Here is a 27,933-nt window from a genome sequence, read left to right as displayed (position 1 = left end):
TCTCGTGCTGATTTCGATCATGCCAAATGCAAGCCAACCCAGATAGCGTGAAAAGTGTGATTATAATATAATACGAAAATGTAAAGGTACTACGAGTCACTCAAAAAGGAGACTTTAAGGGAGGCTTTTTTCGTGGTACCAAAGTTGCATTCTTCCACCACCTGTTTGATGGAAGAACTATGCTTGTTTTTTGCCTCGTGCCGTATTCCCACATGTTCTTGTCATGTGACTTGTAATTAAATAACAGCTTTCCCAGTCACGTTTCAAGCTATAAATGAGTGCACTTCGAGGTTTAAGTTCGGTAATTCGCTTACACGATTCAAGGTATACTGTGTTAATACCAAATTTACATATTTATTGTTACGTAACTTCAGGTGTTTGCTTTTGCGCTCCAACTATCCCCTCTGGACTACAAGAAAGTAAACTGGGAACGCTCAAAACGGTTTGCAAATGGCGCAGTTGTTGGTCTCACGAAAGACAATTTCGAACGTGTAATATTTGCTATCGTCATTCAAAGGAACATCGATATGCTAAAGAAAGGTTAATCACCGCTAAAGACGCAATGACATTCTATTATATTATGAATCTTGCGCAACACTAATGTGGCCTGTAAAAACCTTTGAATGATGAAAGAGCGCAACTGATGTACAGGAACAACCTATGTATAGGTCGAACTCAATAAATTCGAGTGTCATCCTGTCTTCAAGAAATCAGTTTATACTTACATCACAAATTCGTAGGGCATGGAATTCCCTTAATGCCTGCAGTCATATATCTCTACCATTCTTATTGGTTTGCTTTTGCGTTTCTAGGTGTCCTGTCAGTCGAATGCTGTTGTACAGAGGACGAAGAGTATATGGAGACCGGGCATGTGTATTTGGTCATTGAAAGTACAGTTCTTTTCGAGACATACCGCTACAGCCTTCAGGTTTTGCAAAATTTGGACACAGACGAGATCCCATTTGAAAAATATCTCGTACACGTAAAAAAGGACATCGGCCCCTTAAAATTGCTTCAGCAGGGCAGATGTATTAATCTTGAGCCCATTATGCTTAACAAACAGGAGAAGGTCGTAGTGGTGAGCGTTTCTTTTTTAGTTATGAGTCAGTGTCAGACAATGCAGAGGTCCCTGCATGTATTCGATTTCGAAAACAGAATATGCTGGAAAATATCACAATTTAGAAATCGAATGTCAGTTTACTTCCTTTTTTTCTAGAAACTTTGTCCGCTATAATTGGACTTTCCTAATCACATCGTTTGAATCTATAACATTTTATCGTTCAACCAGTCCTGTAGAAAAATCGCTAGAACCGTTTTCAAAGTGCCCGAACACATATATATTAATGACGCTATTGCATATTTGGAAATATGCAACGTACGTGCAGGCATGTAACAAGCTCAGCTGGCCGTCACGGAAAAGCACTATACTGGATGAGTCTCAGTATGATGCAGTGCAAAGCGCCTTCCTTCGTGAACTTTGTTTAATTCAAGGTCCACCTGGAACAGGAAAGACTTACGTGGGATTGCTTATTGTAAAAATGATGCTGTTAAATGACGTCACGAATAAACCCATACTGGTCGTATGTTATACGAATCATGCGCTGGACCAGTTTCTCGAAGGTAACAATAACGTACTTCACTCATTGTGTGAGCGTAAAAAAGTAAATAGGTGTAGAACCCGTTTTGGCCTCGTTTGTGGCTGTTGGTCTGCTTTTATAAAATCAAACGACAATTTTATAATAAGACGCTGACTATAATGAACTTGTGTGGTCGTGATCAGCGAGAGAGGAGAGCTTTGGTGCGATTCGATGAATTTCGTCAAATATTTTAGGTATTCTAAAATTCACGACTCGGGTGGTTCGCGTGGGTGGTATGTGTAAAAACGACTCTGTAAATGAGTACAATCTCTTCGAGCTGCGTTTAAAGAAACGAGACACAGGCCTCCTTGAACGCAGTCCGGTTAACCGCAATATACGTCGCATAAGGTTAAGGGTCGTGCAACTGCGCAAGGAAATCAACCAGAGGCAGGAAATTGCTAACCAAGCAGCTGGGTGAGTAGAACGTGCAACAATACTCTACGTCGCGAAGAACTGAAGCAGCACCCTTTTTTACATAAAAAAAAAACAAGACACACAGCCCTCAGCCTTCGTAGTCTGAAGCTGAAGCTAATAATTGTATACTAAAATGTAATTTCATGTTTATAGACGCGACTGGCTCTCCTGAAGTATTCTGACAACGCTGTTGTGCCTGCTCTGTCTAAGTAGATTTGCTTTTACTCGACCAAATTGTTTATTATTTACTAGTAACATAGCATGTATTAGCTATTTGTTTCCAGTCGACAAAATGGCTATTTTTTACAACAAATTTGATCTGTAATAACCTACGCAGACCACGACACACTTCTTTATTAAGGATATCCAATTTCGAAAAAAAAAAACAAGCTTTTCTAACCGAAACATTACACAACCCAAGACACCGAAACATTACACAAGTATTTTAGATGCATTTTTGTCAGAATATCGACTTGGCTTTTGATTAAAATATTAATTAATTAGGATGTTAATAATCTTTTATAAGATATATCGTATGTGATAGATTGATGAACTAAACTAAAAATACCTATGAACTACGACTGTTAGTCGATGCATTGGACGAAAGGATCATTATTCCTATAATTTGTTCTGCAGTAAGCTTATACCGGAACGTGTCCTCGACTCATTGTCACGGGGCTTAATAAGCGATTCAGAACAGGTCAAGGAATGGCTCGAGATTGATGAACGCGTAAAGGTGTTTCTTCGACGTGAGCGTGAGGAGGCACGACGAACGAGACGTAAAGAGGAACGGGCAGCTGAGCGACTCCGGATATTACAGGATGATCACGATCCTGAACGCAAAAAACAGGAAGAGTTACAGGAAGCGTTAAGGCAAATGCAAGAGGAGTATCAGAGCGATGAAGAAACGGTCGATATCCTTGACGATAGAGGAAATCATGACAACGACGACCAATTGGACCAGGTAGAAGAAGTAGAGGGATTGTAACAGAAACCTTTCACTACATTTTTATCGAGTTATTGGGTGTTATTTTAGTTTAATTAAAAGGACGATTGTGGAACCTATGACAGACATGAGACAGATTTTTCATATGATTGTTCAATGGTTATTTTTCAGCTTGCCGAACACCTTAGCCTAAACGATAGACGGACGTAACATTACAAATTTTATTCAAATCTAGGAATATATTGGAATTATGAGCGACAGTTGTTTTCAGAAATGCCATAATAATCCTGTGCTGCATATCAGTACCCTGAGCTGAAGTCGAATTGACAAACTCGACCGTTTTCAAGCTGTATGTATGCAGTATTTTTACAAGTTCGCTAAACTTGTTATTCATTGCAGTAACTGTTTTTCATTGCAGTGTACAGTCGTAGAGCGTTTGCTGGCTTTTAACAAACAAAGGTCAACATGTGAACAAGACAGATATCTTGAATTCGAGTTAACTGCGAGCGAAAGGCCGCGACTAACACCAGAGGGGGTTTTCCAACTGCAACGACAGCTGGATGAACACGGGATCTTCTCGATCACAGTCGATCAGCGTTGGGATCTCTATCGGCATTGGCATCTGAATTACGTGCGCTACCTTGAAAAACAAATCGACGCCTCTCGGGAGGAATATAGGTACACGACCATTGCTATTTAGTTCGCATGTTATATCGGAGATTCCTCATCGTTATGAGAAACTGGCGTTTGCTAATCTGCAAACCTTAGGTTCTATCACGACTCCCTCTAAATCCTAAAGACAGCCTGCTATATACTTTTCAGTTGTTTGTCGACAGCGAAGATTTTTTTTAACTTATTCATTTTATCTTAGTGAGGTGTTTCATAGTTTGAAAGAGATGGAGGCCGAACTGGACCTGGCGATTCTTCGTGAAGCGCAAATAATTGGCATGACGACGACAGGAGCCGCTAAGTACAAATCGCTTTACGAACGACTTGATATTGAGGTTGTGGTCATTGAGGAAGCGGCTGAGATACTTGAATCACACGTTGTCGCCGCGCTTAGTTCATCAACGAAACACCTGATAATGATCGGTTAGTTTGCCATTGTTTTCCTAACTTTTATCATCTAGTAGGTTATTCATCTTCGATACAGATTTTCTTCCAGCCTACGTATATTGCGATTATGTGGCACACAGGTCCGTTAGATGGCGCCAGTCGGTATCTCGCTCAAAATCGATGTCAAAAACAATTTTTGAAACAAAAAGCCACTACAAAAACCTAGGACCAGCCGTTATATCAAAGAGCCTTCGAGAAGGACTTAAATGGAAATTCCAAAGAGCTCGGCGTCAGTCTGTATCCGTTATAACGTCTACCGTCATACGTGAATTCGCCACTGCACGAAATATCCAATAAATGGAGTTGGTCGAATTAGCTATAGTACAGTAAATAAAAGTTTAAAGTTTTAAAAGTTTAAAAGTAAATAAAATTCCACGTTAACCTTTCTCGAAAGTGCGTACTAAGCATTTCGTCGTAAGTATATAGAAGGAGCAATGCTGAATATATTGCAACAGATTTGAGTTACTTAAGGAACACCATTGATTCGAGACAACCTTAGACGGGACAAAGTGGAGCTTGACCACAACAGTTGTCTACCCCACAGAGCACTTTCTCATTATGCGTTAATCAATTAGGCGCAGTATGAATTGTCTGATTTTTTGCCAAACTGGTTAGGTCTATTTCCAGTGAGCCGTCAGCATTTTTGGGCTTCGAAGAAAGGTTCTAAATCGAAAATATGATTAACATCGAAATAGCTATTTGGAGTTTTTTTTTTTTCTTTTTAATCAAATTAGCTTTAAAACTAAGTTATTTCCTTAACTTTTGGAAGAGGGTGTCGAACTGAGTATGATCAAACATTGAAATGTGCAAATAGGCCTAAGATTTCAGTCAGAATCAGTATTAACGACCTAATATATGAAAATAAAATTTCTCAGTAGGATTTTTAGACTACTAGTTTTTTTTTTTTCGGAGAACTACAAACTCTAGAATGAAAATATATTAAAATTTGCGTTACGTTATCTAGTTGATGCATTCTCTTATATTTACAATTTCTGGTATCCTTTACGCACGTATAAGCTATACAAACATGACTGGGACAATTCGTTTTATACAGGAGACCACCAGCAACTACGCCCTACAAACGCGGACTATACGCTAGCTTCTAAATTTCATCTGGATGTTTCTTTGTTTGAACGCCTCATCGACAACGGATTACCATTTGTTCGGCTTAAGACACAACACCGTATGCGGCCGGAGTTTGTCAATTTACTGGTGCCACACATATACTCAAGGTATAATAATCTTAAAATATTGCAAATTGTTTCGAGAAGACCCTAACAGATACCGACAAAGCTTACCTTGGAATCGTGTCACATGTTGTCTATGCCTTTGGATACACTGCCTTGCTAGCACCTAGTAATATATTACCATCTATAATATTATAAGCGATTGTACTTGCTATCTACCCGATATGTTCTTTTTGTGATACTTTCGTTAGTCTCAAGTGCGCCGAACCGGTTTTCACATTTCCACACGTTCGAGGAATGGACGGGGATCTTCAGCTGATGCACCACACGAATCTCGAAAGTGATGACCCTGAAAACCGTTCAAAATCGAACCAGTTCGAGTGCGATATTATCGTGGGTCTCGTAGATTACCTGCTTCTGCAGGACTACTCCCGTGACCAGATAACGGTGCTAGCCATGTACACGGGACAGCGATTGTTAATAAAGCAGGCATTACGTTCACGGGCCGCAGGTCGGGATACAATACGCGTCACCTCCGTTGACAATTTCCAGGGAGAAGAAAACGACGTTATTATTGTTTCATTCGTACGAAGCAACGTTGAAGACCGTATTGGTTTCCTCAAGGCATTAAACAGGGTTTGTATGTGTATTCGACGATATACGAAGGCGGTTTGAAAAGTTTCCAGCCGAAACATCCAGATAGAGCTACTTGTCAAAAATATCCTAGTGACATAATTGCGTACGCGTTGAACATTATTTATGATACGTTTAGTTCGTCGTAATAGTCGTTCGTGTTCTAACGTGTGTTTCTAAAACCGGAAGAAATTAAAGATCGAAATGTTATTCATTCTAAAAAGTACGCCTAAGCAGATTAGAATCGAGGTGGATGTTGCCAATGGGGATCTGCACTACCGTACGCCGTCTTAGAATCTCGGCGAGCAAAATTAAACATGGTCGTACTCGCTTGGTTGACGATGAATGCGAAAGGCAGCCAAAAATTGCAACCACTACCGAAAAAACCTTGAAAAATTTCGCCAAAAGGTGTTAGGCGACTAACGCATTGAAGCTATAGACATCTTGAAGGAATGTGTTTGTTATATACTGACTGAAGCTTCGGGCACGAGAAAGCGTGTCGGATGCCGTGTTTGCTGTCTCAGAACAGAAACACATCCGAATGGGCATCTTCAAAACACTGCTTAAGAACTAAGAATCGAGTTTTGGCGTTAGTTAATAGCTGTAGATGAAGCATGGACACATTCATTTTGAAATAAAGGTGCAGTAGAAACGATGGACCGCAAAGGTTGAATCGGCTCCGAATCAGGCAAACGTTGTTCCACGGGCCGGCAAATTTTTCTGGATAGTTAAAAAGAAAAAAGGAAGCATACTGCACATCATTACTTAGCAAGCTAAAATGCCAACGGTCGCATTTAGGAAAACGTACGTATTGTTTCATTAAGAGACCATCTCACACTTGAATGGTCACCATGGCATACATTCATGAATTGGGGTTCGAGTCGATTGAAAACTCCTGCATTTACCAATTCTTATCGAAGACTTCTTCTGTTTCCTAGGCTTGGTGTTTTGCTTAGAAGACAGAGATTTTCATCGAGTGAGCAGGCCGTCTTATTCGTAAACGCGTATCTTGCAGGCCGAAGTGCCAATAACTATTTGATTGGAATAGATAGGTGATAGTGTCTTTGCGGCCAAAAGAGTGGACTCAGAACGCGAGACTATTTCGAAAAACACATTGTAAATAACACAAAGTAATTGATTATAAAAAAAGATTTGTCTCAGTGTTAGGCTGGAAAGACTCCTTATACAATATTTCCATAATGCCTTTTGCTTTCTTCCAATGGCATTTATATTAAACTGAAGTGAGTCTTCTTATTACTCATCTGAATTTTTAGTCTAGCGGAAAGAGTAGCGTTTTTATTTGTTAGCATGTTTCTCGTTCATTGTTTGGAGTCATCGAGTACACAACGCGTCATATAATATATTGAAATAAAAAAAAACGGGTTTTTGAATCGCTAAAAGACTAAAAAAATTCAGCTTTTTAAAAATTGATTGCAAAGAACTATCACATCCACAATCTATATAGAATGAATTCCTGCCAGCGCTTTTCGAGGGAGAAGGTTTAACGTTTGATAAAACGACGTTTAACATGATGAAATGATGGTCTATGATGATGCGTTGCAGATCTGCGTGGCCTTCTCGCGTGCAAAGCACGGTCTCTTCTGCGTGGGCAATTTCACGATGATCGCCAGCAAACAGCCAAAGTTTGCGAACATTCTCGAATCAATCAAGAAGAGTGTGGATAACTCTTTACGACTAATCTGTCCAGTTCACAATCGTGTTACGAAAATAGTACAGCCGAAAGACTTCGAAAAGGTGGCTGAGGGTGGTTGTGATAAATTATGTGAGACCCGTCTGGAGTGCGGTCATGCTTGTCCACGCCAGTGTCACAGCTACGATGTTGAACACAAGCAAATTCGCTGCGCCCGGCCATGTGCCAAAAAACATCCACAATGTGGGCACGACTGCCGTCAGCTATGCGGGATGCCGTGTGGCCCTTGCAGTGAAGAAGTTCAGCGAAGAATCGAAAAATGTGGACACTTCAAAAAAGTAAGCCCTTGTAATATATAATTTTGTGTTCATGGATCAAATCAATAAATGCTGTAATTTTTCATGATCTTTTCAACCTGCATGATATTCACAGCCTTCATTAGATTTACCGTGTGATTTCGACGTCACGTCAGCTGTAATTCTCTGTAAGTACAGCCTCGTAAGTAACTGCTTTGGGTGCGTAAGTACACCAACAGAGAAATGACATGGAATTTATGCACATAGGATACTCATTTATATTAGTTACACAGAAGACTTTTTGTCAGTGGACATTGATTAGCTATTATACAATGCTTTGTTTAGCAAAAGTACACGCATGCATGTAATACGTAGTCAAAGTTGTATAACCCCCCTGGGGTGTTCCACACGAATGCGCCGTCAGCTTTATGTCCATTTTCCGAAAAGCGACAGCTTTCTTCTAAGATTTCTCGTTCGTTAGAGGTTAATAGCCTTTATATCATCTACGTAGATTGAAAATTTTACAGCTAACCGCCAGGTATTTTATTTCATCAGTCAACGGCATATAAACAGAAGGATACTGTCAAGGACGACACCCTGCAGACAGGCGGTTGATACTACTTCTGGTCTAAACAATGAGTTGTTCATGTGGTGTATGTACTTCAGAATTTTTCAGAGTTTGGTTTGCAATCATCCTATAGGAGAAAACGAGCCTGGTCTATTGTTTTTTTTTGTCCCTCTTCTCTTGTCTTAGCTTAGTATATCCTAGTTAATCTTCTAGCAGAATGTGTCAAGAGGACGAAATTGATCACAGTTTCATGAAGAGATCGTTGAACTGGCAAACTTTGGCTATATTTTGCTCTATATATTTGGCTATATGACGCGTCAATATTCACGTGTTATATATTTTCTGGTACTAATAGGGTCGGAAGTTGGTGTCGAAGAGTGGGTGGCTCAATCAGTAAATATTAAAAAAGTTTTTTTAAATCCATTTTCCCTCAAGCACTTGCCACTATAGCTACGCCTTCAAGTATCAGCATCTCAAGATCGTGTCATCTTCTAAGGCGTTTTTCTTTCGTGTAAAGATATTATTGATACGTAATCATTAGAAATATGGTTTCAGCCAGTGTTCTGCCTATCGACTTATTATTTATCGATCTATCATCTTGTGTTCTAGGTGAAGTGTGGTACTCCTTTAGAGAGTATACAGTGTTCATCGGCGTGCGAAAGATTGCTGGCCTGTGGTCATCCCTGTAACCGCAAATGTTCAGAAGTCTGTGTAATGGAGTGTCAAGTTCAAGTAAAAGTTCGCGCCTTATGCGGGCACACTGTCAAGACAACCTGCGGGCAGAAGAACACGTCACAACTAGTTCTCAAAGCATGCCAAAAGCCCTGTCGTACTACTCTAGTGTGTGGTCATAATTGCAAAGGTAATAAGCCCAAATACATACAGTTGCGTATGAGATCCAGTATGAACAGTGTAACGTATCGTATTAGGCCGAAATGGTTTTTACTACTGTCCTTTGCAGTCCACAGTATCTAATCTAGCCTTATTACACATAGCATTACGTATGGCTACACAATTTTATTTAGACGTAACCAATGATAGCTTTTACGAAGTGCTGTGCCCGTGCGGCGTTAAATTTCTCTCGAATATGCTCTGCATTTAGAACATCGTAAAATCTAAGAATTCTAACATAGAGGAAAATCTAGGACTCAAATCAAATAAGAGAGCATGTTAGCCAATTTGGCAGAAATATTGCTGACAAGAGTTTGTATCCATTTGACCCTACTTATTCAATTATTGCCTATATATGACGGGCAAAGATTAGTTCTTGTTCGAGTTGCATTTAGTTACTTCGGTATATTCATTGATTGATATCTATCACATCAATGCTATGATTTCGCTATCGTGTCATAGGGACGTGCGGTTCGTGCCATCAGGGAAGACTGCACGTGCCGTGTGACAGCAAGTGCGGCAAGACGTTGATCTGCGGGCATATGTGTAGGGAGCCCTGCTCCGAAATCTGTCCGCCGTGTCAAAGAAAGTGTGATAACGCGTGCCCCCACTCGCAATGTCACAGCAAATGCGGAGAGCCATGCCCACCCTGTGTGGAGCTGTGTAATCGACAATGCACGCACCAAAAATGCACAGCGCTCTGCTTCCAGAAATGCACCCAAGGTCCGTGTTCTAGGCCATGCCCCAGAAAATTGAAGTGCAAGCATCCGTGTATTGGGTTCTGCACAGACCAATGCCCGAATAAGTGTCGCACGTGTCTCGGCGACGAAAAATTGCCAGATGTTTTGTTGGGAACAGAAAATGAAGACTCCCGCTATGTGCAGCTCGATTGCGGTCACGTAATTGAGGCCGAAGGTATGGACATGTGGGTCAACACCTGTCTCGAAAGTAAGGAAATCTCCATGGGAGGCATCAGCTGTCCCGCCTGTAAAGCGCCGGTAAAGAAATGCAATCGCTACCGCCTGCATGTAAACGCCAAGAGACAACTCATTGAAGAGGTCAAAAAAAAGGTGAGCTGAGCTTGATCGTTCTTGAAGAAAGGAACGTCTTTGTATCTGCTGATTTCTGCCAACATTGTACAAAATCTGAGAACAGTGAAATAGATTGTTGTGTTTAGGAAAATAAACATTAATGTGTATTTTGTTTGATGATTATGACAATAACATTAAAGGCATTCGGCTCACCGGAAAAAAATGCTGAAGACTTGAGAAGGCTATCTGAAGCGATTTTAGACGCCGACGGGACACTACTTGCCTTTGGAAGGGCCCCGTCCTTAAATGCTTATACGGCTCATGACGAACTTTTAGCTAAATTACAGAACCAAATACGTGGCGAGTTAAATCCCGATCAAATGAAAATACGCCAGTGGACAAACCTACTAACAGTAAGTGAGAGACAATTTTCCTTTTCGAAAATTGCTATTCCTATTCATATAGAAGTAGATACATTGCAGTGGTGTGCCGAGAGTTATAGGTTTGAACAAGTCAGCTAAATTACTTGTTCTTAATTTAGACAAGGCGCCAACTTCAAGCCTTTGCGGCTGGCGTATTATCTTATAAATCATACGTGGAATGGGCAAAATGAAAGCCGATGCGGCAAAAAGTAAATTCTCTTAGCTTCTATTGGGAAGACTTCCTGCTTGTTGCCAATCGACGGTAACAGTCGAACGATATAGGACTGAGACCTCGCAGGTTAGTGCCGCGCATACATATTGGCTGTCTTCTTCGTTTTCTGTGTGAGCTTACGATACCGAACACGACAACTAAACCCGGTCTTTCGCCGTCTATACGTTTGAAATTGTCCCCTGAATTGTGTGTTAGGCTGCATCTCTCTACAAACGTACAATCGTACCAAAAAACTTTGCGCCACGTATACCTAGAGTTGTATAAATAAAGCAAATAATACCGGTTGCTTTTACCCTCCGTGCAGCCAGAAACATAGAAACCGGTAGATTTCTTAATGTTCGAATACAACCGCAATAAATCTCAAAATCCAAGTAGCACACAGTGCCCAAGAAAAAAGCCACAAACGTAACTCTTGAAAAATTACTCGTGCGTGGTTTTGGATGAAAACTGAGTTTGTTTTTTGTGAATTGGTTACAATAGTTTGTTAGAGACATGATGCTGAGGTATACTTCATACAGTTTGTTTTTAAGCCGGTTATATAATCGAGCAAAAACAAATTCTTATCTAAATTTAGCTGTTGCAGCCTGTATATATTAGGCAGCTTACTTATAACCCGAATTGATTTAACTGAGTCTCGTTAATGAGTATAAAAATTTATAATCTCCTATATGCTACTCTGCAACATATCAAGAACTGCATTTCAGCCTTTCTTAATCCTGGTACAAGGCAAGCCTTGAAACAGACAGATAAGGATCAGGCAGCCGGGGTAGAGCTGCCCATAAAGTTTATGTGATTCGCTTGCGACAGCTGTACATTAGAACCGATTATTAAGTAAATGTATAGCACTGTTTATCAAGAGTCTCTCTTGTAACCAATAGGGTGCCTTGAAATGGAGTTGAACCTAAATTTGATATGGTTGACCCTTCTGACCTATCTAACTTACGGCCGCAGGATTTCTTGAGAAGTTTGCCGAATATTCGCTCATAGCTAAATTTGTTGTTTCATTGAAACCCATTTCCACTTCCTACCATACAACGATGCGTGCAAGTATCATACTCCAGATAACTCGTCGACAGCCATCTCGTCTTAGCGTCTCTGAAATTGAATTACGGTTGTTCATCAACTACGAGGCAGTCTTTTGTGCTATTGGGTTTAGAATACGTTTACATAAACGAACTTCCCGTCCGTCAGGAGGGTCGGCAGTCACTTGTCTAACATGCATATATAATATAAGGTAATTCACACAGATTATGTATATTATAATATAGCTGTTTAATCGTTTAGTCTTATTTTTAATCAAACTATGTCCCAATATTAGATATGACTTTCTGCTAGTTGAATGACAACTTACTATGTTCCTGCGGATGTCTAGGGTAACACATTCTCGAGAGGCAATTTCGACGCAATGTTGAGATTTTGGCAAAATTGTAGCCTGCAAAACAAATACTCAGCGTAAATGGGGAATTATGGAAAGCGTCCAGTTATAGCTTCTGCGTTTCTACTACCATGGTTCCTGCGGTGTCATGTCGAGCGTTGCCATTGAACACCTCGGTTCACTAAATTTGGCTGGGCAAGGCGGAGTTGGAGAAAAAAAAAAGAAAGTATTCACCGCTGACTATAGCCCTAATTGACGAGCCTGAACTTAAGTGGTTAACACCTAACATTAATAAACACCCAATAATAATAATAAACAGGCACCACAAGCTTTTGCAGCTGTACATTTGCTTCGGATCCCGCCGTTTCATTTGCGTCCACTGACTAGTATTACCGTCTGTGATTATCGTGAAGATCAAGCCACAGTTCGGTAGAGTGATATACCACTGTTACAATGCGAGAGCCAAGAAGATCTAGCGTTTTAACGTCTATAATCTAGATCCTCGCTCAAATATTCATTCGACCGAAGTAAACAACTATAGGACTTTTTGCATACATCAAACCGGAGTGTCAACGCTAGTCAACTTTAAGATGAGGCTCGAGATGGGCCGACTTTTATCACAGCTTTCAGCTAGTATGTACTTTCGCAAGATGTATTCCACAGTACAAATTTTTAACCAATGGTTCATCCTTCGTAACAATGTAAAGTCTATGTTCCCCGCTATAGTTTTCGAATGTTTGTGCGATGTAAATCACTCGGCTGTTCCTGATTTGCCGTCGCTCACTACAGCTCGCCTGCATAGCTTCCAAGTGGCCATATCGAAGTGAACCTTCAAAGCATAAACAGCACGAGTACATCCTGATACAAAGACGTGTCACGAAACGTCTCACTATGTTAGGATGAGATTGACGTCCGTTTGAACTTTAACTATCAGTTCCCTTACATTACCTAAAAATTATGAGTCACGAAATTAGTATGGGCAGGAAGACCCTCTATTTACCGTTATTTAACGTCTTTGCGTAAGCAGTGAGACGATTATATGAAACGATTTAAACGATGTGGCATGTGACGCATTTTGTTTAACCTTATGGAACGTTTTCGCACGAGACACATGTAAGAGCCTACTACGGATACAGCCAAAAATATAAGGAGAAAAACGAAATTTTTATACGACTGTTTGCAATATAAACAGTTGACTGACGATCGCTGCGGATGAAATTCTGGGCTCATTTACAAACATACGAAAACCCCACGACGTATTGTTCAAGAAAACCCGCTCTTATTTTAGTAAATGCTATGTCGGCATATCTTAGGCGCTTTTTGGCGCAGTAGGACATGGATGATAGCACCAGTATGTCTAAACAAGTCCTCCCAGTTTTATGTTTAGTATTGTTGTTAACTATTGCAATGGGTCTATTAATGGACAAAGTGACCCAAGAGCCAGAATCCGGAAATCTCGTGTTGCTCAACCAGGAAGTTTTACTATTTGCAAAGCTAAACGCCACAGGGTTGCAAGTGTGGAATAAGTGAAGTCACGAAGCTTTTCTGCTTCGTTGTAGGAAAGAACTCACGCATTTTACGAAGAGTTGTGCTAATTTAAAGATATTGACTCTGTCGAGGAACAGATATATTTAGAGTGGTAAACTTATCAACCTGCAAGGGCACGTTTTATGAAAAAAGCAAGCCTGAAATGCCCTTCTTATCTTAAACGATTGAAATATAAACATGTTAGCTGTACAAGCAAAATCGGTAGAAGTGACAGAAAAGGCATGTTTTGCAAATATGTGGAAAATAAACCAAACAAATATGAATCAGAGCCTTTTGAGATGTCTCTGAGTTTCCTCCGAAGCTGTGTACAGGTTCTCGATTGTTCGCACGGATCTCAGAGAGCGCCAAATATGTTTTTATTCCCTACCGGCCCAGCGGTCATAACTATTATCAGCACCGTGTGACGATGTGGCGCTATTCTATTCTTCAAACAATAAAAAAATGCTCGCTGAAGCTCTTTTTGAGGTGTCAGAGGGTCGATGGGTCAGTCATTAAAGAACGTAAAAAAATTCCCTACTGGTGGTACATAACTAAGTGCTATCGAAGGGAACACATAATGATTTCGATGCCATGTAGCTACGGCTGACCTAATGGCCACGTCTACTCTCTGGTGAACTGCGGTCTTGTATAGGAGCAAGCCTTTTCCCTTGAACTTGAGGCCCAGATTGGCAGCCATTCATACCACTCATATCCCGACAACAGGATAGAATCCACTATGACCAGCGATAGTTTGCTATATTGAGATTGCTATAGATCACCTCATCTGGAAGAACGACGCTTGTCATGAAACAGACAGCTAATGGCGCTAACTTCGTCAGCTACTAACGCCATGGTAGCCTGTCCTTGGCAAATAGGGTGATCAAAGATTCGAAATTGTCGCTCACTTCTAGTATGTACTTCAAAATGTCTATAATTCAATTCACTTGAGCGTTCTACTTTATTGAATGTGTACAAACTTGATATGGTAGCAAATTTAAAAGCAACTGTAGAACGAACATGATACACAGTGTATTTGTAATAAAATTATTACAATCGAAAAGCAGCACAAATGATAGTTTCTCCTAACAACTGAGAACAATAGAAGCGCATTTTCTGTTTTTAAAAAAAGGGGCAATATATAACTTTAGATCTTCGCAAACTGGTAGAGAACATGAAAATTTTTGTGGACCTGGTTCTGGTGATCCGTGTTAATAGTTCAGCCCTTCATAGAATGTATAGCATCAGCAAATAATTTTATTTCCATATAATTTCTGAAAATGACGGCTTCTAAAAATGACATCTCGAAAAAGCTTAGGTTTATTTGTGACTGCTGATCACAACAGATACAGCATTTACCAACGAGTTCGCGTTTTAAGGATTGCCATGATTTCGAAGCTTTGGAGAAGCATTGTAGTAACATATAGCTTTGTACATCCGGGCATCATGAATCCCCTTCAAGGGATCAAGGATTAGGCAAAAAAAGACGCATAAGACGTCTATTGAAACCGCTCGAATCTTTGAAAACACTATAATAGAGATCACGAAACTACTTAACGCCTTAATCAATTCTATTTCAGATAATTCGCGAAATTCGCAAGCTTAAACCAAACCTGCAGGATCTTCCTCAGCTAGAACCCTTTTGGAAAGATCTTGAGGAAGCAGTGAAGAACGCGATAGCAATTAGGGTCGGCCAGCAACAGATGGATGATATGTGCCTTGAACTCCGCAGGTAGGTAGAGAAATATACGTCACACCTGTTACGCATAAAAAACCGCTACTAGATCAACTGATCAAGATGTACAGATAGAATTTCGACTAATATCCTATGACTTAATACGTATGAACCCGGATTGCAGATTCACGAACATCGGGCCCTTAGCACAAGAGTTGCGTTTCAACCCAAACAGTCCGGATCTGATAAAATGTGTAGAGATGCTCACGGACTTAGGACGCTTCTCCCAGGAGAAAGTTACCAAAATACACGAGCTGATCGATAAGACGAAGAGGAAACGCACGGGCGTGTGTCTCGGCATCGGTAACGAGGAACGACTGATGATCCTCAAAGCGATGCAATTAAAACAAGGTCATTGGTACAACTGTCCAAACGGACACGTCTATTGCATCACCGAATGTGGCGGGGCTATGGAGGAAGCCGAATGCAACGAGTGTCATGCGAAAATTGGCGGATTGCGCCATACACTAAGGGAGGATAACCGCGTCGCGACGGGAATGGACGGATCGGTCCATGCAGCATGGTCCAATCACTATAACGATATGAATAATTGGCACTTTGAAGACGATTAATTTGATAGGAAGATTCGTAAATATGAATGATATTTATCAACTATGCCAGAGACGATCAAAGTGGAAATAATCAAGCGTTCCTTTAACTTATATAGCAGCAGTACACGAGAGAAGAAGGTTCCACTATGTTAGCTTATAAGGGAAGAGGACGAAGTCTGTCAAATGCGTCCTCGTTTGTAGGATATCGTATAGATATAATCATAGTCGTTATATCCTACAATATTTATGGATAATTAAAAAAAACCTTAAAAAAGACGTTAAGAACTCTCTGTCTGTAATAGATCTAATTAGTGTAGATCAACATTACTTGGTAAAACTGGCATAGTCTTTAATAAAAAGTTTTATTTGCTTTCAATATGTGGCACTTGCGTTATTCTTCATATAGATGTGTGTGTGTGTGTGTATGTGTGTGTGTGTGTGTGTGTGTGTGTGTGTATGTAATTGAACCTAAGTTTATTCTCAAGCTTTTGCTTCGTTTGTTTCGAGCTTCGCCTGCGCAAGTTTACTCACTAAGGTACGTCTGATAGTGCAGTAGCGTTTTCCATTGTATATATACACACAATAGGTAATATTTCGAAACAATTTACTTACTTACAAAATAACTTGTCCACGAACTTCACCACTCACATGCTCACTTCATCAGCCGGTCGCACTGACTACTAATGAAACACAAATTGTGCAACAAGATTGAGCCTCGTTGTACCGATTTTCCATCAATCGGTGCGTTTTTCCCCATTTTTGTTTACGTGGTACGTAAATTGACATCACTAACTCGAGGAAGTCCGTTTATATAAGTCAAATCGAAACCATCCTCTGGCAGACGATTTTAGATGACTGATACGGTCAAAGACTACAGAAGTAATGTACCAAGTGGTTCATTTCACATTTGTATCTGAAATATAAAATTTACGTATGGTTTAAATCTACAATCATTAGCACTCATGCATCCCACTGAAACCTCAACTGGCAAGAAAAATCGAAAGTTGGCAAGGAACGCAGAGGCTCTCTGACCTCTGGCCAGATGGTTTGAGGCTTATCGGCGATAAAACCGCTGTCAGTGTTCTATTAGCCAGAATGCCAGAGCCACACCGATCGTCTTCCAGGATGTTACAAATACATTCAAATCAATAAACTGTGCCGTAAAGAAACGAGAACCGCCCTACTTTTGAAATAATTCGAGTTCGTAACGCAGTAGTATAATTCGCGTAAGTGTGATTTAACGAAGCTCAGTAAAAATCGTTTCCGCGCCTATTACAGGTTCATTGATATTAGAAGGTTCCAGCCTTTAATCAAACGTTTAGGAGGAATGGCGAATGACAACTGAAAGAGACCTACGCTGATTCCATCCCTAGCGACCCGCTATAATGGAAATGCCGAAAAAATACTAAGCACCGCATTTTGCTTCAGAGATCTGCTGTCAGCTAGTGCGCTAGCTTCTGAAATTTCCGACCAATTGACCGAGAACTACGCTTACGAAAGTTGTACATAATAGCTCTGAGCTACGCTTGATCAGGTATGGGTGACGCCACTTCTTCTCTGGTTAGCGGCTGCGGAGAAGGATGACAAACACAGTGACCTCCATTGCACCGATCGCGAGTAGAGGATACATCGGGCGAAGTCAACAAAACTGACGTTGGCTTCATCGATTCCTGTGACTTACTTGATTATGAGCAAGCGACGAACTGCAGGACCTAACATCACCTCAGACGATGTGGTAGCTTTAAAATGGAATACATCTTATGTCGGACTAGAATATACGTGAACTTCTCTCGATGTAAACAGAATAGAAAGAAGCACTGATTTTTGCCGTCCAGAACGAAAAGGCTAGTGCCGAGAATCTCATCAGTTGATTCTTTTCGAAGAAAAGCTTTGCCCAAGAAAGTCAAACAGTCGAATCCGGACGTCAAGAGACCTTCATGCAGACGGATGATGACAAATACGGGGATAACTGTGAGCTGCTACAAAAATGAAAGTCTCAAACTGGCGAAACTCGAAATCACTTTACATATGCCACCTGTTTGAGAAGGATCAAAACGACATGTTCGCTGCTGAACACGCTTTTAACATATCTAACGCGTAGATCTAATCGCTATTCGAATTGGTAATTCTGATAAAATTCTACAGTCAATTGAAGGCAGCACGCGTTTGCCTTCGGCCGACCAACAAAAGTATGCTGCTAGCTAGCCTATCGTCACAGCGGTAGAGGTCCGCCACTCTCTCTAAAAATGGCTGTTTATTATCTAAGCTTTGCCTTCAGGTGTTCTTTCGACTTAGGAGATTAACAGTGCTTTATGCTGACCGGACCCCAGGCGCAAGCTATATTTCGAGGAGATTGATCCTCGTCGACTTTTCAGAATCCTGACTGAACTAAAGAGCAGGTCAGCTCACTGCAAGCTGAATGGGAGAGAGTGTGTAGCCCAAGTCAAAGTTGGCATGCAAAAATAGAACAATACGTGGATATTTTGTTGGCTAATATTCAACTTACACTGTTCGATATGTATCGCTTGGCGTGTATCGAACCCGTTAGGTAGCTCCATGTTTCGATATAAACAATTTCTCCAAGAACGACCTTTTAATACGCAGTTTAGAAACAGCTTATCGAAGCTGTTAGCGTCTACTCTATCGCTATGTCATGACAAAGGATGTTTGTGCACTTGAATCCATTTGTTGTTGCGTGACTTGGCCAAAGAGTTGTGATCATCGAAGCTGCATAGATAGTAAATGGTCATTGCCTTCAACTGCTATTAAAAGTACATACAATATAAAATAACAGCGCTATAAAACATTGGACGATAATTATTGGATAGTCAATTGGGTACGTACTGAACATTGGAATGACGTGTACGGCAACAGAACACAGATTGAACATTTTTCTAGGCGTTGTCTGGTTCACCGAACGGACGAGCCCGATAATCGATTTTTGCTGGATTGATACTGCAAATGAGGCGGTGACAGCCGTAATCAATTTAACACGACAGAACTTGTTCTTATACCCGATGAGATTGTGCAAATGGTTGCTGCTATAATTATACTCTGTTCAATGCAACCCAACTATAACTTGTCTTTTTTTCGGAAGCTGAAATAGCGTCCCCATTTCGATCGAACAACTTTCTCATATCTCTTTTGAAACGAAGCCAGTTCTTTAAAGTTTGCGATAGGGGCGCCAACGAAACATGCTGGCACCGATTTTGAAGCCAACGCGCTCAAATAATGAATATCGATGTTATTACATAACATGCGTTTTTAGTGAAAATTAAATTAAATTCCAATAAGGTTATTTCTTACTAGGGACAATTGAGCAGCTAGGAGGACAACGATAGAACTTGGGATCCCTTGGGAGAAAAGCTTCGTTCATACTCGTGTCGAGTTCTCATAAGCTAACGCAACTCAATTAGCTGATAAGAGCTAAGAGAAATCGCCATATAAGTGCCGTATAATGAGGCCATATAAACAGGCGAGACGCTGTTGAGGCTATATCTTGGGATAAAACCAAAGTGGAGTTTAGTTCCCTTCATTTACCAAGATTTTTTAGAGTGTTACTTTTGTAACCATTGGCTGGCTGTCCAGCTTCATTTTCCGTCGTTGTCACAAGCTACCAGAGAACAGGCCTTATAACAGGCTGGGTAGTTTTTTAGTTTGACGATATCCTCGGTGGGCGTATTCGTGGATAAACGCTGAACTATGATACAATTCTAACAGATACAAGAAAATGTATTCCTATTCAAATGAACGATAGCATAAAATTACACTAGAGGCAAGAAAACCATTACCCGAATGCAAGAATATAACAGTTTATTTGAGAACATTAGATGGAAAGAACGGTCTAGGTCCATCTAACTCAAGATGTTATTTAGAAAAGTGTACTAAGTACGCAGCACCAAGCACAGGGCCGTGGTTACGAAACCTTTGCTTCAAGCGGCGTACCGATAGGGCCCGTATACGAGCTCTGACGCTCGCTATAGCATAAATCAAACGTTACGGTACATCATGTTCAAACAAAATTCTGCTAGGTTACCAAGCAAGACTAACCTTATATTAAGAGATTCAACCGCTTGCCATGTCAAGTTTCAGCATCCTAATTCACCAATGTATTTTTCTACAGCTTAAAGTGCTTAATATTGCAACTTCGATCACTTTTGTTCCGATACAATATACTCTGTGCCGAAAAACACCATTGTAGTTTGGATACTGTTCTCTCTCAATTCACTGGCATTGTGACAGTGATTGTGGGTATTCCCGCCGAACTGTGTTCCGATACATGCTTTCAGGAGCAGGTCAGAATTTAAAAAGCAAATTTAACACAGGTGCGGAAGCTCCAGTGTTGTGGCGCACAAAACTTACGGTAGCATAATGGAAACACTGATTGAGCACCGACCCAGAAACCAAACTAAGTTGTTTCCAAGTCGGTAGCATCAGCAGTGTGGAAACGCCGTCGGTTAGCCCACCTCTACTAGTTTATTTAATTTAGGAATTCAGTGACGAGCAGTAGTATTCTTAATCTTGAGTCATCTGACTTTGAACAGCACAAAATTCCTCTGTCCTATAATCGTAAGGATCTATGGTTGAAGTATGACGCCCCACACTTAATTTGTCTTTTCAAAAATAGATTTAAAAAATCCTTAAAAACATGCACACAACTCCATTGGTAATAATTCCATTTAGACGAGTTTGATAGAAGTTCAGTCTTCGCAATGTTCGCTAACGTGTTCCATCAATTGTAGCGGATTTGTTAGAAAGATATGATAATATCGTGGTGATACTAGTAGCCTAAATGACGATGGCTTTATAAAGCCATCATCATTTACGCTAATTACTAATACTAATCAATTACGCTAAGCAATTTCGCCCGTTAGTATGACCCCATAGAGTGTTTTCAGAACAGCTCTCATTTTAGCTATCGGTGATCAGTCTAAGCTTTCATCTATACTGCCCACAAATTCAAGACAGTTGGATCCTGTTTGTATTGTTGTTCAGGTTGCTGTGACAAGCGCTATAAGGCTCGTGTGGTAGTTTTTCTATTACCTCGAATGTAGGTCGATCCTTCATCGATCTCTATTGCACTCGGACTCGTTATTGCATTGGCGCTGTTACAGCAGCGACAGTGACACAGTTCAAACGCTGCAATAGAACCCACTACTGTTCATGGGTTCGTTTGTTATCTGTGCGCTGTCCTGTCGAAGGCATATTTACTCAATTGCTGACCGAGTGATGCCTGTTTTCGTGCGGTTTCATCGTCAACTCTTATATACTGTTATTCGGACAGAAGCGGAGGGAGCGCCATTTGTTCCGTACACTTATCATCATCATCAGCAGCAGCAGCAGCAGCAGGAACATGACGACCTCCACACGCCTCGTTTCGTGTCTCTCCCCATCTCTTGTTGTGCTGCCCCCTGGTCACCTAGCTCCAATATCTCTAATCGATGTCCTCACCTCATCCTTACCGCGCGCCGCAGTGCCATGTCTCGTTGACAGCGCCGTGTTTATGCACTGTTCGCCCATATAGTTCTCTGTTGCATGCGCCTTGCCGACGCAGTCATCGCCGCTGCTTCTGTTGACTCTTTGCTATGGCTCGTAGCTTGCTATCCGTAACCGTACAGTGAGTGGTCTTGGCAGCAACGGTGGCGCGGTTGGCGCGGGGTCGCTTTTGTTGTCGCTATGTTGCTGCTGCCACAGCTGCTGTCTGTAGCTCCAGCTCTATCAGCTTGTTCGCAAACGTTGTCGAGGCCTTATTGCTGCTCCCCGGCTCGTAGCTTTCGTCATCGCCTGCTCCGCATCATCATTATCATCGGCAGCATCGGCTCTGCAGCAGCAGCAGCAGCAGCAGCAGCAGCCACCTTTCTTTCTTGATCTTTTTCCCTCTTCGACTTCTCGCGCTCTCGTACTCCGTCAGCAACGCCAAGGCCAGCAATAGCAACACGGTGAGCATCGCCACCATTAGCGATTTCGTGTTTACAGCAGAGTCTGCGTAGACCGCGACCAGGTGGCGCTGTCGTCGTCCACCGAGGAAGCCGGTGATTGGCCGGAGCGACCGAGGGGCCTCCCCTCCGGAGGGCGCACCGGCCTCTGTGCGGTCAATCTCACCGCAAGCGAGCACGGGCCAAGAGGTAACGGCCGAGGCGAGCTGAGCGGCTCTGCACCTATCGAAGTACTACTACAAAACCACTGCCATCGGAGTGAGCTATGAACCGACCATCACCAGGAATATCATACTGAGCAGTACGAGCGAATGTTGAGCGCCAAACACTTCAGCAGCTATCGTGTATGTCATTGCTGTTCGTTCACTTCTGCGACAACGGAACAACTTGAGCTATCAAAAAGATGAGCGCACGCGCGCATTAGAAAAAGCTTCAAGTGTTCACTCAGAGCTATCAAAAAGACAGTGAGGACGACAGTGGCGACTGAAACGTCGGCGATTTTCGTGTCACCGCCTCAGCTACCTGCTGTCGCTGGTGACGCGACGTTTTTGAAAGACACCAACATTTCCATTGGCGTTAAACAGCACGAACGGCTAGAATAGAAGAAGACCACTGAAAATACGTTCCCTTCATCGTGTTCTTGGAGCAGCGAACGTGAACCGCAAGGTTCGCGCACGGGCAGCTGACGAAATCTAAGGGTGCGACGTAATTCAATACAAGTGTCGATTGCCGCGCACTGTAGATCCGACAAATAACAGCAGGAGGTCAGATCTCATTTTGGCGCCAGCGTCAAGTTTTCGTGACGAAAAAAACGGCAAGAGGAACGCTTGTTTTTGACCAGCCTGTGATTTCCTTCGGGTTCAGTCGGAATTTTAGCGTATCCTGCAGCCTGAGCGCTTTAGCTCCCACTGAAAATTGACATCAGTTTATTTCAATCAGCAGGAAGAACAGCAGCGACGAAAACGGAGTCCGCAGATTTTCATGTGAAGATTCTGGTCTTAATTTAGTTTACGTTAAGCGAATCGGAACTTACGTTTCGGCGCAACGGTTCGAGACCGTACCGTTTTCTACCGGCTTTTCGTGGTCTCGGACGACCAGCGTTCTTATATGCCTCCGTCTGTCTTTCCTGCTAACGGGGCTCACTCAGTGCGCTCGAACTCGTTGTGCTCGGATCAGTTTACTGCATTGATTCCAGGCACTAATGTGACATCATCCTTGATGCTTTCATAGTTCGATATGCGGTGATTCCGGACCCCAGGCTGGGTGTGTGTATACACTTGCGCCGTCGTGCTTTTGTTTGTGGGGGCGTCATCCTCCTCACGTTGTTCTTGTTAATATTGCTTGTTAATATTTGTTATCACGTCTTACTGACTCGTCTTCTCAGTTCGGCTGCGGAATTCGTTTCGTGGCTTTTTAGTGCTTGTGCTGAAAGGTGGAGTGGCGAAAGTAACGATGCCTACTACTGTCATCGTGTTTTGTCGGATGGAGGCTGTTTCTATTCCGGGAGCAGGACTGATGCAGGCTGTCAACCTGTGGTGAATTGTGAGTGATTGTGATTGCAAAGTGAGAAGTGGAGTGCTTGTGTCTGGTGTGTGTGCGCGTTTTCGGTGAATAGAGCCAGCGCCGCCGCATTGTGGGGCGTTGGACAGTGAAAAAGTGGTAGAGAAGAGTTTTCGCTGGAAAGTTTAGAGCAAAACGAGATCGTGGTACTGGTGTCGTGAGGTCTGCCCTCGCTAGTCGCCCCTATTGGATCTAGCGATATGCCGTCAGCTAGCGAAGCGAACACGTCCGGTGGAGATGACACTCTGGCGTCTTCGGACGAAATCAAGGTGTTTAAAGACGAGGGCGAAGACGAAGAGCGCTCTGAAAATCTTACCGATCTCAAGTCTAGTCTCATCAACGAAGGCGTACGTATTACGTAGTACGACAATATAATCGAGCTACAATATGGTCTTTTATTTTGGCACGACGGCCAAAGAAATCGACATGAACAATCAGCAATATTGTTTAGCTGCACAATGCCGCGCTCTTCCGTAGTGACACAGATTCTATGAGATAGACATTTGAAGTAAAGCTATTCATAATGACCACGTTATGCAGTATGAGAAGGCATACAAGACGAGTAGGAAAAAATCGTTTGTCTTAATTTAACGTACACACATGTAGAGATTTCGGAAGCTTAGTCATATTATATGACGAGACAAGCAATAAATGCTCTAGCATAGTAAAAGATAAGCTACTTATTGGTTTATTAGGTAACAATAACAATAAAAAGTTGTTTAGCATAGTATATTACATACGATAGCAATACTGTGCCCAATTCACGATAGGCGGTGGACATCTGTTTAGCGCGTTCTATGTAGTTGTCGTTGAATTATACGCATTTGCCTGAGTAGAAATGTACGCTATGGCGGTCTTTGGGGATTGTTTCATGCTCCGTTGCTGTGAGACGTGTGGCTATTTATCACGCTGAAAGAAAGTAGCCATTCAGCGGAGTGCAAAACGGTAATGCGGCGCAAGTTTAAAAAAGCGCGGCACAGTTCTATTTGAAACGGAACATTTGCACCAGAGACGTCAATATGTTTTACTGTTAAACATGTATTTGAACAACTTTCACGTTTTTTTTTAAAGACAGCTCAAAAATTTTTCTCATCGAATATCCAGAGCTCTCATTGGCACTCGTTTAAGCCCTCGTACGTAACATGTACACACTGCCATCATATGTTTAGCCAATTTTCTCAGCCCGCAGCTGAACTGTTGTCGGCGACATCCAATGGCCAGTTGCTGGGAACTCAGCTCTTACTGGAGGCAAGCAAACTATCTAAATTCTGTTGACTGTTAAAATAAATACAGACCTAGAACTTTACGTAGGTCCATGTACGGCGGTGCCGCAAAAAATACTTCATAGGAACCCATCTGTTGGCCTATAAATGGACTTGACTGCACATGTGTATCAAGACTATTTTGACTGTTTGATTGTGAAAATCGTGATAAGCGTTCGTAGAGATGCATGTTCGTCAAATATCGCTATGTGATCTGATGTCGGTGATATTGGTCAGTTCGAAACCTTCAAATCAATTCGACCAACTCGGGCCGTTCCGAAAGGAGGGCTGGTTGCGGGGCCGATATCCGAAGGGCGATATCTTGTGTCGTATTTTGTCTCGCTGCATACTCGGAGAATCTATAGAGAGTATCTCTAGCTAGATACGTTTGTTCATGTCGTTGGTGCTGCTGCTGTTTTCGGATCTGGTTCTATTCACCAACTACAGTCGCTCCTGTCGTTGTGATTACTGGTGCCTTTGGCGTGGTCTTGGTCTCCGGCCGATCTTCTTTCTCGTCTTACTGTTTGGTTCCGAGATCCATGTACGAGGCGTAGGTTTTTGCTGGTTTGGCATCAGCAGCATTAACGCGGCAACCACAGCAAAATCCCGTTCATTGTGAACATGAGCCGAGCAACGATTGTGCGGCTGACTCGACCAGTTCGCTCGCTCCCGTTTGCTGCGAGGATCACAGAGGACCGGCAAGGACGAGCAACTAAAAGAAGCGGTAGCTGTGGTGGGGGCAGAGCTTCTGCTAGTGATCTTGAAGAGTAGCCGAGCAGCAACATTTAGTCTATCATCGGGCGACTGCCTGTATTCGGCGATGGACACGACCATGCTGATCTGTTGTGGTCTGCCGGTTCAACATGCCCTTGGTTTCATGTTTGCCTGCCTGCTTGCCTGAGAGCCTGCAGTAGGCAGGCGAAATGCTCGGCCGTCGACGGAAGCCCGCCACAGTGTCTGCAGCGGACTGACAAAATAGTTGGAGGCTTCCAACACCCCCCCCCCGCCCCGCCCCGCCCGGCCACGACGGCAGATTCCGGCTAAGTTCATAAGCATAGCGAGGTGCAAATACAACCAGACAAAAACACATGTATACACATTGTTTACGTTGGTTCGCGACTAGCGAATAGCGACATTACCTACACGTTTCACTGTTGACTGCTGTATACGCGGTAACCGCTAAGAATAGAACGAGCTTCCTGCGTTCGAAAAAAGGCTCCACTAGACAGACAAGTTCTTCGTTTGATTCAGCTAAATTTACTCTGTCTCGTTCCAATTATCGCTTTAAGAAAACAACTCTGACCTGCGCATAAGAAGTCTATCCTCTTGAATATCGAATCGTTCGATAAATATGAAATGTTCGTTTCTGTCACGCTTAGTAATAGAGCTGCGTCCTTCTGTGTATAGTTAGCGTTTAGGTAGTTCTTTATAGTCTGTTCAAATTCTATCTTTCCTTCAAGCCATTTAAAAAGACACACACACACACACACACACAGGCATGACGACGTATATAAATTGGTCCGTTTTTTTTTATTATTCACAATCTATAATCTAGACATTGTGCATAACTACAGTTATGAACATAGGTGCGTTTGGCGGTGCGCCAATCTGTGAAGCTGCGCGTGACGCCGTACACAATTTAGTGACAAGCACTTTTTGTTGGATTCGAGTGAATGACATTCCGTATCATACCGTATCGGGCGTCGATCGAGCGTCATCGTTGTCTACCTGCTTTTCCATAGCTAGAGCCTATCTCGTTAAAATAAATGTGTGTGTGCGCGCAGGCCGACAAACGCCGGCAGGCTGACTGATAGGTAGATATAAGAAAAACGAGAATAAATAGAAAAAAAAAAAAAAAAAGGTTACAGCAGGCATCTCTTTCGCAGTTTGTACGCAAATGAACGTGTGTCTATCGGTCTCTCGTTACGTCTGTGTATAGGAGGTTTACCTGTTTCCTTTATTCCATTATTCCTTTCTTCTACCTACAAACCGATCTATGTGGGGTCAGGTTAGTGATACATGTTCTATAGTTATTCCGTCATCAGTCTAGCTATGGTAACAAGTAAAGCCGGCCTGATAATTCGCGAGCTATGGCTTCTTGAACCTCTTAGGGAGGAAGCCAATGGGCGCAGCTCACACACAAAGTTGATAGGGATCCAACTAGTTCACGACGTATTGACGACTCCTGCGAGAAAGCTAACAGACAGGCAAGGAAAAGGACTATAACGGAACTAACAAAGGTAACAGTAACTGCCGCGGCAGACTCAACAGCAGCCGGCGTCGCACCTATCGCAATCGCTCGGGATCCAGCGGCGCCTTATAGCCCCACCAGCAGCTCCGACACTTAAAACTAAACCACGCCAACGCGCTATGTCCTAACGTAGAAAAAGAGTAATAATCGAACAGAATCTGTTCGAATTATTATATCATCTCTCATAGGTCCTCTAGAAAGCTCGCCTGCAGTCATCTTGCGACTTCCCATAATAGCAAAAAAAAAGCCAAAAGAAAAGAGAACTGCCAGTAATCTCACGATAACAACGATGGCGACGACGACGATACACTCAAGTAACCTATATCTTGTTAGAAGGATGAAAAAAATTATAAAAAAAAAACGACGAGAGGTATAAGGACAGAAAATACGCGGCGGGACAGGGTGGCCTCTCTCAGTCTCGTACTCGACCAGTGTAACCTGTGCGCGCGTGTCCAAAGGTTGTATGGTCTTTTTAAGTACAGAACAACTGTCACTTATCTTACCTTACATGTCCTGACCAGGACAGTACGACGGTCGCCTTCAGTGCAATACTTATCTTCTGTTTGCTTTTTCAACCGTGTGCCTAGAAAATAACGGCCAAACAGGATTTAGGAATAAAACGTGTTGGCGATTTTTGTACACTTAGCATACATTTGCTGTTCAGGATAGTTCAAGAGTGATGCCTCTTTGGGCTAATGATGCCTATTGGGTTCGT

General features: G+C 42.2%; 2 protein-coding genes and 1 long non-coding RNA gene across 7 annotated transcripts in view; 2 read left to right on the top strand and 1 right to left on the bottom strand.

Annotated features, from left to right (window-relative positions):
- LOC111267081 (NFX1-type zinc finger-containing protein 1) overlaps positions 1-16,587 on the top strand; it is a 22,316-nt gene extending 5,729 nt beyond the window's left edge. The window contains exons 10-24 of the mRNA XM_022845066.2: positions 375-540; positions 813-1,078; positions 1,386-1,620; positions 1,832-2,051; positions 2,688-3,015; positions 3,416-3,675; positions 3,869-4,089; positions 5,168-5,345; positions 5,552-5,936; positions 7,497-7,922; positions 9,058-9,310; positions 9,802-10,409; positions 10,571-10,783; positions 15,504-15,655; positions 15,783-16,587. Coding sequence (XP_022700801.1) covers positions 375-540; positions 813-1,078; positions 1,386-1,620; positions 1,832-2,051; positions 2,688-3,015; positions 3,416-3,675; positions 3,869-4,089; positions 5,168-5,345; positions 5,552-5,936; positions 7,497-7,922; positions 9,058-9,310; positions 9,802-10,409; positions 10,571-10,783; positions 15,504-15,655; positions 15,783-16,230 — 4,359 coding nt within the window. The 3' untranslated portion in view covers positions 16,231-16,587. The remainder of the gene's footprint in view (positions 1-374; positions 541-812; positions 1,079-1,385; positions 1,621-1,831; positions 2,052-2,687; positions 3,016-3,415; positions 3,676-3,868; positions 4,090-5,167; positions 5,346-5,551; positions 5,937-7,496; positions 7,923-9,057; positions 9,311-9,801; positions 10,410-10,570; positions 10,784-15,503; positions 15,656-15,782) is intronic.
- On the bottom strand, positions 11,459-27,933 carry LOC111267092 (uncharacterized). Of its 4 annotated transcripts, none has more exons than XR_002684409.2 (3): positions 27,722-27,933; positions 12,376-12,456; positions 11,459-12,119 (listed from the first exon to the last, which is right to left on the bottom strand). It is a non-coding gene; the product is annotated as an uncharacterized LOC111267092 (long non-coding RNA). The 4 variants fall into 4 exon arrangements; XR_015313646.1 differs by lacking the exon at positions 27,722-27,933 and adding an exon at positions 19,054-19,190; XR_015313647.1 differs by lacking the exon at positions 27,722-27,933 and adding an exon at positions 16,822-17,365.
- Positions 18,681-27,933, top strand: part of pan (transcription factor pangolin) — a 139,445-nt gene continuing 130,192 nt past the window's right edge. The window contains exons 1-2 of one of the 2 annotated variants that reach the window (XM_022845069.2): positions 18,681-19,045; positions 23,563-24,052. In XM_022845069.2, coding sequence (XP_022700804.1) covers positions 23,906-24,052 — 147 coding nt within the window. In that variant the 5' untranslated portion in view covers positions 18,681-19,045; positions 23,563-23,905. Of the gene's footprint in view, positions 19,046-23,562; positions 24,053-24,390; positions 24,954-27,933 lie in introns of those variants that run through there. The other variant, XM_022845070.2, reaches the window with a different exon arrangement.

This window comes from Varroa jacobsoni, unplaced genomic scaffold (assembly GCF_002532875.2).
Source record: "Varroa jacobsoni isolate VJ856 unplaced genomic scaffold, vjacob_1.0 scaffold_1145, whole genome shotgun sequence".
Classification (NCBI taxonomy): domain Eukaryota; kingdom Metazoa; phylum Arthropoda; class Arachnida; order Mesostigmata; family Varroidae; genus Varroa; species Varroa jacobsoni.
Note: the sequence above shows the minus strand (reverse complement) of the source record. Positions and strands in the feature narration are given on the sequence as shown.